This window comes from Vicia villosa, unplaced genomic scaffold (assembly GCF_029867415.1).
Source record: "Vicia villosa cultivar HV-30 ecotype Madison, WI unplaced genomic scaffold, Vvil1.0 ctg.001663F_1_1, whole genome shotgun sequence".
NCBI lineage: Eukaryota > Viridiplantae > Streptophyta > Magnoliopsida > Fabales > Fabaceae > Vicia > Vicia villosa.
In genome coordinates, this window is record NW_026705691.1 from 28,892 (window position 1) to 44,269 (window position 15,378).

Below are 15,378 nucleotides of genomic sequence, written 5' to 3' on the forward strand. Positions count from 1 at the left end.
GTGTGCTATACTACATAAAAGTAACGAAGTTCATTAAACTTCTAAAATTTGGTCCTTTTGAAGATTTTTGGGTGTTAAACTATATAAAAGTCATGAAGTTCGTTAAACTTGCAAAATTTGGTAATTTGGCAGATTTTCGTGTGCTATACCACATAAAAGTCAAGAATTTTGTTAAACTTTCAAAACATGGTCTTTGGGAAGATTTTCATGTGCTATACTACATAAAAGTCACGAAGTTCGTTAAACTTGTATACATTGCTAATTTGGAAGATTTTCTGTGCTATACTACATAAAAGTCACGAATTTCGTTAAACTTGTATACATTGGTATTTTGGAAACTTTTCTTGTGTTGTACTACATAAAAGTCAAGAAGTTTGTTAGACTTGCAAAATTTGATCTTTTGGAAGATTTTTGTGTGCTATACTACATAAAAGTCACGAAGTTCGTTAAATTTGTAAAATTTGGTCTTTTGGAAGATTTTCGTGTGCTATACTACATAAAAATCACGAAGTTTGTTAAACTTGTATACATTGGAAATTTGGAAGATTTTCGTGTGCTATACTACATAAAAGTCAAGAAGTTTCTTAAACTTGAAAATTTTGTTATTATAGAAGATTTTTCGTGTGCTATATTACATAAAAGTCACGAAGTTCGTTAAACTTGCAAATTTTAATATTTTGGAAGATTTTCGTGTGCTATACTACATAAAAGTCAATAAGTTTCTTAAACTTCCAAAATTTGGTCTTTTGGAAGATTTTTGTGTGCTATACTACATAAAAGTCACGAAGTTCGTTAAACTTGCAAATTTTAATATTTTGAAAGATTTTTGTGTGCTATACTACATAAAAGTCACGAAGTTCGTTAAACTTGAATACAGTGGTATTTTAAAAAAAAATTCGTGTGCTATATACTACATAAAAGTCACGGAATTTGTTAAACTTACATACATTGGTATTATGGAATATTTTAGTGTGCTATACTACATAAAAGTCTTGAACTTTGTAAAACTTGCAAAATTTGGTCTTTTGGAAGATTTTCGTGTGCTATACTACATAAAAGTCACGAAGTTCATTAAACTTCTAAAATTTGGTACTTTTGAAGATTTTTGGGTGTTAAACTTTATAAAACTCATGAAGTTCGTTAAACTTGCAAAATTTGGTATTTTGGCAGATTTTCGTGTGCTATAGTACATAAAAGTCAAGAATTTTGTTAAACTTTCAAAACATGGTCTTTGGGAAGATTTTCATGTGCTATACTACATAAAAGTCACGAAGTTCGTTAAACTTGTATACATTGCTAATTTGGAAGATTTTCTGTGCTATACTACATAAAAGTCACGAATTTCGTAAAACTTGCATACATTGGTATTTTGGAAACATTTCTTGTGTTGTACTACATAAAAGTCAAGAAGTTTGTTAGACTTGTAAAATTTGATCTTTTGGAAGATTTTTGTGTGCTATACTACATAAAAGTCACGAAGTTCGTTAAATTTGTAAAATTTGGTCTTTTGGAAGATTTTCGTGTGCTATACTACATAAAAATCACGAAGTTCGTTAAACTTGTATACATTGGTAGTTTGGAAGATTTTCGTGTGCTATACTACATAAAAGTCAAGAAGTTTCTTAAACTTGATAATTTTGTTATTATAGAAGATTTTTCGTGTGCTATATTGTCATACCCCAAATTTGTCCTACCCTTTAACTTCTAACTGGCTTGGGCTCTGCATTCATGTACATACATTACTTAGGTCATAACTCATATTCATGCATCCATATCATTGGTATTATTCAAAGGAAAAGCTCTATTGCAAGGGAGTTTGATCAGAAAATAAAGAAGATGAGGTATAATCATATGGCTCTATGTTCATTGAAGTCCTCTAGGATTGGGGTTTCCCTCAGTCTCAAGTCAAGGCATTGGTTGAAGAGTACAAGCTTGCAGATCATTTGGTTCTTTAAATCAGGGTTTGTTGACCAAAGTCAACCAGTTGACTTTCTGGTCAACATTTAATCAGGAACGGTTTCTACGTGTGAAAAGCTTCTCATACCGACTGTGTGGATGTGTTTGTTTGACTGGATTCGACTGGAAGAGATTTAATCGGGAATTTCATCAATAGTCGGAAAAATCAGAACAGTTGACTTTTGGGTCAAAATCAGAAGAATTATTCAAATATTGACTTTTGGTGGAGAATTAATCGAGAAAGTCGAAGAATGGATAAAATCAGGAGTTTGACAGAAAGTTGCCAAAAATAGAAAATTCCAACACTTAGAAAATTTTTGATGCTTTAAATCTTGTTGAGCGGTCCACTTCAGCACCAGATTACACGTGGCAAACGACATTTTCCGGAAAAATTTCCAACATCAAAGTTGTTCCTCTCATGGAGGAGAACAACTTTGTAGTTGGACACTTTTTCATTTGAAGCTTGTATGAAGAGTTAAAGTGGTGGGAAGTTCCTGAAAACTCATTTAAATCAGAGCACAATCCAGGTCACAAGGCAGGTTACGACCTGGTATTTTAACAAACACATGGCATGCCAAATCTCCAGCCATCTTTCGAGCTCTACAGAAGTGATATGAATGCAAACTTGGTATCATTCTCTTCTTTGCCATATCCTCTATCCATTTAAACAAAAATGGGTACAATTGGACAAATAATGAATGAGATACAAGCCTTCAAAGTGGTGCCCCAATCCTGACCAAATTCTGCAGGCAGCCATGACACAGAATTCTGGGCGCGCAATGCATTTCAGCAAACACGTGGTGGGTCAAATGTAAAGGTCTCTTTCTTCCTCCACAAGTCTCTATCTTAAACAAGCCCATTTCTAAACTATTCTTTGTCATGTCCTCTATCCAATGAGACCAGTATCACTGATTTTGGACATGTATTGATCGAGATAGAGAGGCCCAAAGTACCACCCTCGCAGAGTCACAATCTGACCATACGCATGGGACAGCATGCTGCTGGGCGTGTGCAGTGGTAATTGCATGAGTTCAAGGCTATTTTTCTCATACTTCTAAGCCTTATCTTGAGATTTTTTCAACACCAATCTTGTTCTATCCCATGCCCTCTTTGCTATGACAGTAATATTGCATCATTTGGTCCCCCATGGCATGAGATATGAAGGCATAAAGTGGCTACTTTGGGCATGTCAAAGAAAGTGCATTTGCTGCAGCATTATGCATGAATTGTTCAACATATTGTCTCTATATGCCATTAATTACCATGCAAGCATTATTCCATTGAAGTTTGCATGAAGCCATGCATGTTGCAAAACTATTCACAAAGCTACACAACCATTGCAACACTACAACACAAGCTAAAGTCCCACATTGGAAAAATGGAAAAAGTTGTGTTGCAAGTCCCACATTGGAAAAGTGGAAAAAGTTGTGTTGCAAGTCCCACATTGGAAAAATGGGAAAGTTGCATTGCAAGCTACACAAGCCAAGTCCCACATTCAAGGATTGTGAATCACAAACCAATGGTTGGCAATATAAATAGAAACTCATACAACAATCATTACCCACTTCCACTCTTCACTATATCACTATACTCTCTCTCTCTCTCTCTCACTCAAACTCTCTCTCTCTCTCACACACTCATCTCCAAGCTCCATTCTTCATCACCACAATTTTTTGGATTCAAGAAGCACCATTGGTTTCATCTCATCCGCATAGTGAAGGAACTTTGAGGCTCTCCCTACAGCTCAGTCCAAGATTCTCCCACAAGTAAGGCTCATAAACCTCTTTGCATATCATGTAGCAAGCTTATGCATGTTATGTCTAACATTAGGAGCTTTGAACTATCATCTCTGTTTGGTGCATAATATTGATTCTCTGAATGTTTGAAATGTGTACTTGAACTACGCATGGTGTAGGAATTAATTTGATGCCATTAGTAATTGTTTTGATGAAGTTTCCGTTGGTTAAAGTTCAAGATTCTCTTCATTTTGCATGGTAGAGCGAGTATTATTGAAAACCGATGGCATTTTTGAAATCAGCACGAAAAATCGGGTGGGAGAGGGGTTCTGTTTTTAAATTCTGGAAAATTTCTCCGGCGTGGTGAAGTCGCCGGAAGGGGTGGTGGTTATGGCAGCTCCGGCGGAGCTTTTCATGCAGCTTCCTTGCGGACGCACATGTGGCAGCTTGCCATTCGTCCTTCTCCATGCATCCTGGGCGCAGCATTTAATATTATGGGGGGGAGGGACGCGTGTCCGCTCGTGAGTGGCTGGGCTCCTTTTTGTCTTTTAGTAACTTAAGTTCAAGTTGCCCAATTGATGCTATTCCTTAACATGTCACACCACATGCACGCACAGTATATTTGGTTGGCTGGGAAATAATAATAAAATCTGGAATAAATGGATTGAAGAGTAGATTGAGGAAATGGGCCATGCGCTTGGGCCCATGACTTTTCTGAGATCTGCGCCCCCCCCCCCCCCCCCTTTACTAATGCGCCACCATGCAATGACCCTGGGCCTGAGCGCCCACGCTTTTAACACCCCCTGTTTGAGCCCAATTTTTGCTTTATAATTGATTTTAGTTCATTTTCTAATTGCTTTGACACCCCCTGTTAATAGATTTCATGAATAATAAAAATTGATTTTCCTATTTTTCTTTTTGCATATTAATACTATTTTCCTTAAATAAAAATGACAAAAACATTTTCCATTCAATTAGACTTTTAGAATTTTTATTTTCTTTTAATTGAATCCTTTTAATTGTTGTTTTCTTTGGGTTTTAATTGATTGATGAACCATAAAATAAATAGTTTCTTTGTTGTTTCAAAAATTAGTTTCTAACATGAATAAAAATGACATAGTTTGTGAATAATGGGTTTGTATAGATTTAATTCCTTTGTTTTGTGAATATTTTTCATTGTGAATTGTCTAAAATGCCCTTGGTCTTTAATATTGGTTTTAACCCATTTAATGGTCTTTCTCCCTCATTTTTCTCTTAGAAGCAATTCATAACATAGATGTAGAAATTAGGAATAGTCCCCTCCTTTCCATTCTTTTTCTTTTTTCAACCATAAAACATCTAAAAATACTTGAATAAAAATCCCTTTAAAAGATACAAAGAAAACACTTAAAACACTAATAATCAAAGTGAAAATTCTTAAAAAGGGAATGGAACCTTGAAACATCCCTTGCTTAAGGGAATGTTCGAGTGCTTGGATCTCCCTTGCTTAAGGGTCCCATTCAGGCGTAAGTTCCCACATTCTAAAAAACACAAACCAAAGAGTAACTCGAGTTTCCCTTGCTTAAGGGATTTCCTCGAAACGCTCAAAGTCTCTTTCTCATCTCTTTCTCTTAAGGGCACCGTTATCTCCACTCCATTGCATCCTAGGCGATCCCTTATGCAAGAGTGCGAGCGTTAACGCCGCCCAACTAAAAAACATAAAACAAACAAAACTCTTGAGCCGAACTACGGCGCTCTGATTCCTGAAAAGGATACGTAGGCATCAAGTCGCGGGGCTTGAACGAGCACACTTGTAAATAATTCCTTCTTTTCCCCGTATTCATTTTGCATGCATTCACATATAGACATAGTACACACCCTTTAGATAGAAACAAACATAGGTGGATACCATCGAGTACGATGGGCGTGAGGGGTGCTAATACCTTCCCCTCGCGTAACCGACTCCCGTACCTAGATTCTCTGGTCGCAAGACCCTGTTCATTCCTTTGTTAGGTTTCCTGATATTCCTTTCCCTTATGGGATAAATATATTGGTGGCGACTCTGTTCATTTTTCGCGAGCGTGCGACAGCTGGCGTCTCTGCTGGGGATGTTGCTAAACCTATTGCGGGTCCATTCTTAGCGAGTCGATCCTAGCCTGCGTTTGTTTGTTTATTTACTGGGTGTTTACTTGTTTTATGTCTATACCTTGTATATATGTTTGCATGCTTATTCTTTGCCTGCATATCATGTTTATTTCTGTTTGCACATCATGCATATGGATTATATTTTGTGTTCCCTGGGGTCTTCTGTTCTGTTTTGCAGGTGGGGGGGTTTGTATGAGGTAAAAGGCCCACTACCCAGGCTAAGTGACACATAGGATTAGCGTGGATGCTCATGTTGACTCCCGTAGCTCTTGCTACGATCGAGTTGATGTGGGGTACCACAACTGGGCGAGGTTCTTTCATGGAACACTGTGTCTGGCACGCTTGTTGCCTCAAACACTTTGTACCCCATGGGAACTATAGACCCTAGTGACCATTAGGGACCACCTGTCCGTGTCTAGAATTCATACCCGTGAGTTTGGGGAGGGACAAGATACTAGCCTTCATCATACCCGGATTTCCATTTTGCAATCTGAAGCCGAAATTTTGAACCTGTTACAATCAGTATTACCCAGATATTCGGAACTGCGAGAGACATTCAGTCTCTCACCACATCACGCACATGACACATCATGCTATTGCATCCACCTCACTTCATTTGTGGAGAATCCTAAAATCTATTTCCAAAAAAAGAGAGAAGAAAAGAAAAAGAATATACACATACCTTTTTGCAAAAAACAAAGAAGAAGAAAAAGAAAAGAAAAGAAATAATGAAAAGATTTTAGGATTCTCCCAATGAAATGCATTCCACCATATCATTTAACATGCATGTTCATTTATTTTCAGGAACTTTTTGGCTTTGTCTCCGACTAACACATGGCTCCACCACTGAAGACTGGCGGGCGCAATTTCTCTTATTCTTTTGTGAATCCGAATCTGAATTCTGTTGAGTGTTTGGCAAAGAAGATCACGCCGGATGAGTCAACCAATTTCCGAGAAAAATATGGGTACATTCTGAGCCTCCTCAAGATGCCGTTCACCAAGTATGAGCAAGAGGGAGTTCATACTTTGCTTCAGTTCTATCATCCTTCCCTCCGTTGTTTCACACTCACTGATTATCTTTTGGCCCCTACCTTGGAAGAGTATTCGTCATTCCTTGGCATTCCTGTTGGGAAAGAGGTACCTTACTATAGCACCATGAAGGCCCCCGATTCCGTTGAAATTGCTAAGGCTCTTTATTTGAGCAAGTCGGTCGTGGAAGCAAATCTCACCAAGAAGGGAGGAAGTTTTGGTTTTCGTATGGAGTTCCTGGTTAAGAGAGGTTGTGATGCTGCTGAAGCCAAAGAGTGTGACACTTTTAGAGCTATCTTGGCTCTAAGTATCTATGGTATTGTGATGTTCGCAAATGTACCTGACTTTGTTGATATGAATGCCATCCACATATTCATTCTGCAGAACCCCGTTCCTACACTTCTGGGGGATGTTTATCATTCCGTTCATCATCGGAATGGGCAGAAAGGAGGTTTGGTTAGATTCTGTGCTCCGTTGCTATACCATTGGTTCAGATCACATTTGCCGGAACGTGGAGCTTTTGTTGATAGTAGGTACACATCTAAATGGGCTGAGAGGATTATGGGGCTTAGAGCTAAGGACATTGTCTGGTACAACCGATCTTTGGATGACATGGAAGTTGTTATGAGTTGCGGGAAGTTCAAAAATGTGCCTCTCATGGGCATCAGAGGTGGGATCAACTATAATCCTGTCCTGGCTAGAAGAACATATGGATATGCTTTCATTAGTCCTCCTGAACGAGCAGAGATTGCTGAGAATATTTTCTATCATTCAGCCACCAATGCTGGACAAATGGCAGAAGCTGCGCAAGCCTGGAAGAGTATTTGCTGGAGGGATAAGAAGCATTTCGGTCAAAGAGACTGTGCGACTTATAAAGACTATACTGAGTGGGTTGAAGTTGTGGCTAACACCCAAGGGATGCCTTTCCCTCCAAAGGATCCTTTGTATCCTCCTGCTGGTGTACAACCCGACATTGTCTCTATGCCTCGTTATAATCGAACTGTTGAGCAGAATCGGAAGTTGACTGAACAAATGGAAACAATGCAAGTTAAGATGAATACTGATAGGCAAGAGAAGCTTTCTGCTCTTCACAAGTTGAAAATAAAAGAAATAGAGCTTGAAGAATTGTGTGCTAGAGGAAGTACCTCTCAGAAAAGGCCGAGAGTGACTATAGACCCTAAATTTACTGAAACTCAAGAGAAGAAACTCAAGGAACATTACGAGACTCAGTTGGCAGATTTGACTAAAAGACTCCAGATTCAGGCTGAAAATGCCAATTCGGAAAAGACTCGTCGAAAGAAATGGGTTTTCTGGTTATAATCAAATAAAGATGGCTCCTGAAGATATGACTAAGACTACTTTTACCACTCCGTGGGGTACGTATTGTTATAAGGTGATGCCTTTTGGCCTTAAGAATGCTGGTGCAACGTATCAACGAGCGATGGTGACTCTCTTCCATGACATGATCCATAAAGAGATTGAGGTGTACGTCGATGATATGATTGCAAAATCCCAAACTGAGGAGGAACACTTGGTATATCTTGAGAAACTGTTTGCTCGTCTGCGAAAATTCAAGTTGAGGCTTAATCCAAACAAGTGCACTTTTGGAGTGCGATCTGGAAAGTTACTTGGATTCATTGTAAGCCAACGAGGGATTGAGGTCGACCCTGATAAAGTAAGAGCAATACAGAACATGCCAGCACCGAAGAATGAAAAAGAAGTTCGAGGGTTCCTTGGGAGATTGAATTACATAGCCAGGTTCATTTCTCATCTCACTGACACTTGTGAACCCATCTTCAAACTACTGCGCAAAAATCAAGATATCCGTTGGGATGATCGTTGTCAGGAAGCCTTCGAAAAGATCAAGCAGTATCTCCAAGAGCCACCAGTTCTCGTGCCTCCGGTTCCTGGGAGGCCGCTTCTTATGTACTTAACTGTGCTCGAAGGATCTATGGGGTGTGTGCTGGGCCAACATGACGAGTCTGGTCGAAAAGAGTGCGCCATTTATTACCTGAGCAAAAAGTTTACCGATTGTGAATCCCGCTACTCACTACTCGAGAAAACTTGCTGTGCTTTGGTATGGGCTGCTCGCCGACTGAGGCAGTATATGTTGACTCACACCACTCTATTGATCTCCAAAATGGACTCGATAAAGTACATCTTTGAAAAACCGGCCCTTACAGGAAGACTAGCCCGATGGCAAATGCTTTTATCAGAATACGACATCCAGTATGTCACACAGAAGGCCATCAAAGGAAGTGTCCTTGCAGATCATCTTGCTCATCAGCCATTAGAAGAGTATCAATCAATGAAGTTTGACTTTCCTGATGAAGATATCATGAAACTAGATGATAATGAAGGACCCGAACCAGGAGAGCGATGGACTCTCACGTTCGATGGTGCATCAAATGCTATGGGCCATGGTATTGGGGCAGTTTTGACTTCTCCTCGTCAAACTCACATCCCTTTCACAGCTAGAATATGCTTTGATTGCACAAACAATGTCGCAGAATACGAAGCCTGCATAATGGGTCTCGAAGCAGCCATTGATATGAGAATCAAGATCCTTGAAGTTTATGGGGATTCTGCCTTGGTTATACATCAAGTGAGAGGTGATTGGGAAACAAGACACCCCAATTTAGTTCCTTATAAGGACTATATCTTGGAGTTGCTGCCCGCTTTCGAGGAAATCACTTTCAATCACATCCCCCGAGAAGAAAATCAATTGGCAGATGCTTTGGCTACTTTGGCAGCTATGTTCAGAGTTAGCTCCCCTAAAGAAGTGCCAGACATAAGGATCCTCCGTTACAAGGAGCCTGCCCATGCATTTCCTGCTCATTGTCTCACTACTGAAGATGTGTATGATGAAAAGCCATGGTATTACGACATCAAGAGGTATGTTGAGAAGCAAGAGTATCCCGAAGATGCTACGATTGGTGATAAGCGAACGCTTCGAAGGTTAGCATCCAAATTCTTCTTGTCAGGAGACGTCCTGTACAAAAGAAACTATGATTCAGTTTTGCTCAGATGCGTGGATAGACACGAAGCAGAATTGATCATGCGGGAAATTCATGAAGGATCTTTTGGAACTCATTCCAGTGGACATTCTATGGCCAAAAAGATCTTGCGAGCAGGGTATTATTGGTTGACAATTGAAAGTGATTGCTATGTGTATGTGAAGAAATGTCACAAATGTCAGGTGTATGCTGACAGAATTCATGTCCCTCCAACTCCTCTGAATGTCCTGACGTCGCCTTGGCCCTTTGCTATGTGGGGCATAGACATGATCGGATGGATAGAGCCACAAGCTTCAAATGGACACAGATTTATTCTTGTTGCTATCGACTACTTCACCAAATGGGTTGAAGCTGCTTCTTACAAGAACGTAACCAAGCAAGTCGTTACTCGCTTCATCAAGAAAGAGATCATATGCCGATATGGGGTTCCAAACAAGATCATCACTGATAATGGGTCCAATCTTAATAACAAGATGATGGCAGAGTTGTGTGAAGAGTTCAAGATTGAACATCACAATTCATCACCCTATCGGCCAAAGATGAATGGCGCAGTCGAAGCTGCTAACAAGAATATAAAGAAGATTGTCCAGAAAATGGTTAGAACGTATAAAGATTGGCATGAGATGTTGCCATTTGCTTTGCACGGCTATAGAACTTCGGTTCGTACTTCAACTGGGGCAACTCCCTTCTCTCTTGTCTACGGTATGGAGGCCGTACTACCTGTCGAAGTGGAAATTCCTTCGTTGAGAGTCTTGATGGATGCCAAACTCGATGAAACAGAATGGGTTCAAACGAGACTTGATCATCTCAATCTAATTGAGGAGAAACGCTTATCTGCTATCTGCCATGGCCAGTTGTACCAAAAAAGGATCAAGAAAGCGTATGACAAGAAAATTCGGCCTCGAGAGTTCCATACAGGTGACCTAGTTGTAAGAAAGATCTTGCCAATTCACACCGATCCAAGGGGCAAATGGACTCCCAACTATGAGGGACCATACATTGTGAAGAAAGCATTTTCAGGTGGTGCTTTAATTCTGACAAAGATGGATGGGGAAGACGTTCCGCTTCCAGTCAATTCAGACTCAGTCAAAAAATACTACGCATAAAAGACCCGCTAGGTCGACGTACCTAGGCAAAAATAAGGGCATCCCGGCAAACCAAAAGGGTTTGGGCAAAAATTAGGGATAAAACACAAAAAAAGAATAACCCGCTAAGTTGAAAACCCGAAAGGGCGATTTAGGCAAAAAGGGGCACCCCGCTGGATTGAAAACCCGAAAGGGCGATCCAGGCAAAAGTTAGGGATCAAAAGCGAGAGGCTGCAGTCTGAATATCCTCCACAAAAATCACTATACGCCATTGGCAGAACAGACGGATCAATCCAGCCGTTACCCCTCTGAAGCAAAGCATTGAGAGGATCGTGGATATGGGAAATGTAGCAATATCAGTTTTAATGGAAATCCGAGCATTTCTCTTTGCCATTTTGCTCTTTGCATTTTTATTTTCTTTTTCGCAACTACCTCATTTAGGAGTTGCTTCCTTGTACAGAAGCCTATTCACAGGCATTCCATCAATAAAATGATCTTTTGATGCAAAAGCTTTCTTTCTTTCTTTTCATTTTTGCGCATGCGAGGTGTGATTTAATTCGTTATTAAACATTGCATTGAAAGCATGGGGGCAATAATCACAAAATCAAAACGAAACATGATGTTACATAAACATAAAAGTGCTCTAAGGGGCACCATTTGCGCCCAAACCTTGTTTTCTGTGCAGGTTGCAGGTTCTAGCCGTCATCTTGGCTCACGATATGTCACAAAGGTCATCATCATCCCACATGAAAGTTCCAGAGTATAATTCATCAATACTGGTAAGCCGGGGGTACCCGAGAAGATCCATGTTCCTCTTCAATATGGCAGACGAAGAGTGGTCTCTCAAAACTCATGATTCCCCAAGCAGCATAGGATGTAAGGAAAGTCGAGCAAGATCATTTCATCCCCAGCAGGGCTATGTTCCAACCCTCAACGCAGTTACCAATAATCTTTGGTACTGTAGGGTTCCAATATCAATTCACGATGATGGTTCAAGATCACAGGCAACGGACCCCAATGATCCTACTCTTCTGTTCCACCAAGGGCCATTATTTGGCACTCTCTACATATAGTATTCATTGCATATAGCATGGCATCCTCGAAAGCGTAGCATATCCATTACAATGGATCATTACGCCATAAAAACTCAAACATGCATACAAAGCATAAGCCAGATAATAGGAGCCAATGTTGAATCAGAACAATGACCCATCCTCTCAAAGTTGTTACCTGTACAAATTTTGCCTGATATCTGCTATCATACTACAAACACTTTTAAGCTGTGGTACCGATACGAGGTATCCTCAATTCCTGACAAATGGCTGACACGAAGTCTTTCTGTTCTCCTCCTCCCGATGTCGAGTCGATGTTGAGTCGTAGGTCGTACGAGATCTATCCCCTTTTCGTCCTGAAGGTCGTACGAGGTCTTCTCTTGATGTTGAGTCGTAGGTCGCACGAGACCTATCTCCTTTGGTCCCGTAGGTCGTACGAGATCTACTCTTCCTCCTGTTTTGAAGGTCGTACGAGATCCTCTCTTGATGTTGAGTCGTAGGTCGCACGAGATCTATATCCGTTGGTCCTGTAGGTCGCACGAGATCTACTCTTCCTCCTGTTTTGAAGGTCGCACGAGGTCTTCTCCCAATGATAGGTCATAAGGTCGCACGAGATCTTTTCCTTACCTCTCCCGATGTTGAGTCGTAGATCGCACGAGGTCTATTTCCTTTCTGTCTTGAAGATCGTACGAGGTCTTCTCTTGAAGTCGAGTCGTAGATCGCACGAGATCTATTTCCCTTCAGTCATTATTTCATGTAACATTTCTTTTGAGAACCTTGTATTGGCACCTCAGGCTACGCTACAAGCTATCACCCTTCTTCCAATTACTCACTGTAAATATATCCACCAGAAAAACAAATTCCTCTCTTTCCCCAGCAGATATCAAAAATGAAGAATAAAGATCATACCATCTTTTCAGGACAAATTTTCAGGTCTTCGGTATTTAATCTTCTTCTACTCCGAATGTTCGAAAGGCTGGCGCCAATCTCACCTTCGAGTATAAGACGATTAAATAGGGGCAGCTGTCATACCCCAAATTTGTCCTACCCTTTAACTTCTAACTGGCTTGGGCTCTGCATTCATGTACATACATTACTTAGGTCATAACTCATATTCATGCATCCATATCATTGGTATTATTCAAAGGAAAAGCTCTATTGCAAGGGAGTTTGATCAGAAAATAAAGAAGATGAGGTATAATCATATGGCTCTATGTTCATTGAAGTCCTCTAGGATTGGGGTTTCCCTCGGTCTCAAGTCAAGGCATTGGTTGAAGAGTACAAGCTTGCAGATCATTTGGTTCTTTAAATCAGGGTTTGTTGACCAAAGTCAACCAGTTGACTTTCTGGTCAACATTTAATCAGGAACGGTTTCTACGTGTGAAAAGCTTCTCATACCGACTGTGTGGATGTGTTTGTTTGACTGGATTCGACTGGAAGAGATTTAATCGGGAATTTCATCAATAGTCGGAAAAATCAGAACAGTTGACTTTTGGGTCAAAATCAGAAGAATTATTCAAATATTGACTTTTGGTGGAGAATTAATCGAGAAAGTCGAAGAATGGATAAAATCAGGAGTTTGACAGAAAGTTGCCAAAAATAGAAAATTCCAACACTTAGAAAATTTTTGATGCTTTAAATCTTGTTGAGCGGTCCACTTCAGCACCAGATTACACGTGGCAAACGACATTTTCCGGAAAAATTTCCAACATCAAAGTTGTCCCTCTCATGGAGGAGAACAACTTTGTAGTTGGACACTTTTTCATTTGAAGCTTGTATGAAGAGTTAAAGTGGTGGGAAGTTCCTGAAAACTCATTTAAATCAGAGCACAATCCAGGTCACAAGGCAGGTCACGACCTGGTATTTTAACAAACACATGGCATGCCAAATCTCCAGCCATCTTTCGAGCTCTACAGAAGTGATATGAATGCAAACTTGGTATCATTCTCTTCTTTGCCATATCCTCTATCCATTTAAACAAAAATGGGTACAATTGGACAAATAATGAATGAGATACAAGCCTTCAAAGTGGTGCCCCAATCCTGACCAAATTCTGCAGGCAGCCATGACACAGAATTCTGGGCGCGCAATGCATTTCAGCAAACACGTGGTGGGTCAAATGTAAAGGTCTCTTTCTTCCTCCACAAGTCTCTATCTTAAACAAGCCCATTTCTAAACTATTCTTTGTCATGTCCTCTATCCAATGAGACCAGTATCACTGATTTTGGACATGTATTGATCGAGATAGAGAGGCCCAAAGTACCACCCTCGCAGAGTCACAATCTGACCATACGCATGGGACAGCATGCTGCTGGGCGTGTGCAGTGGTAATTGCATGAGTTCAAGGCTATTTTTCTCATACTTCTATGCCTTATCTTGAGATTTTTTCAACACCAATCTTGTTCTATCCCATGCCCTCTTTGCTATGACAGTAATATTGCATCATTTGGTCCCCCATGGCATGAGATATGAAGGCATAAAGTGGCTACTTTGGGCATGTCAAAGAAAGTGCATTTGCTGCAGCATTATGCATGAATTGTTCAACATATTGTCTCTATATGCCATTAATTACCATGCAAGCATTATTCCATTGAAGTTTGCATGAAGCCATGCATGTTGCAAAACTATTCACAAAGCTACACAACCATTGCAACACTACAACACAAGCTAAAGTCCCACATTGGAAAAATGGAAAAAGTTGTGTTGCAAGTCCCACATTGGAAAAATGGAAAAAGTTGTGTTGCAAGTCCCACATTGGAAAAATGGGAAAGTTGCATTGCAAGCTACATAAGCCAAGTCCCACATTCAAGGATTGTGAATCACAAACCAATGGTTGGCAATATAAATAGAAACTCATACAGCAATCATTACCCACTTCCACTCTTCACTATATCACTATACTCTCTCTCTCTCTCTCACTCAAACTCTCTCTCTCTCTCTCTCACTCAAACTCTCTCTCTCTCTCTCTCTCACACACTCATCTCCAAGCTCCATTCTTCATCACCACAATTTTTTGGATTCAAGAAGCACCATTGGTTTCATCTCATCCGCATAGTGAAGGAACTTTGAGGCTCTCCCTACAGCTCAGTCCAAGATTCTCCCACAAGTAAGGCTTATAAACCTCTTTGCATATCATGTAGCAAGCTTATGCATGTTATGTCTAACATTAGGAGCTTTGAACTATCATCTCTGTTTGGTGCATAATATTGATTCTCTGAATGTTTGAAATGTGTACTTGAACTACGCATGGTGTAGGAATTAATTTGATGCCATTAGTAATTGTTTTGATGAAGTTTCCGTTGGTTAAAGTTCAAGATTCTCTTCATTTTGCATGGTAGAGCGAGTATTATTGAAAACCGCTGGCATTTTTGAATTCAGC

General features: G+C 40.2%; 1 protein-coding gene across 1 annotated transcript; it reads left to right on the forward strand.

Moving 5' to 3' along the window:
- Positions 1–6,650: 6,650 nt before the first annotated feature.
- On the forward strand, positions 6,651–8,165 carry LOC131636202 (uncharacterized). The gene is made up of 2 exons (XM_058906845.1): positions 6,651–7,912; positions 7,982–8,165. Exons 1-2 carry the CDS (start codon positions 6,651–6,653, stop codon positions 8,163–8,165), a joined length of 1,446 nt encoding a protein of 481 aa, XP_058762828.1.
- Positions 8,166–15,378: the final 7,213 nt, after the last annotated feature.

Coding starts and splice junctions, on each gene's coding strand:
- LOC131636202 (XM_058906845.1), top strand. CDS start 6,651: ATGGCTCCACCACTGAAGACTGGCGGGCGCAATTTCTCTTATTCTTTT. Junction 7,913..7,981: donor GTTAAGATGAATACTGATAG/GCAAGAGAAGCT, acceptor ATTGTGTGCTAG/AGGAAGTACCTCTCAGAAAA.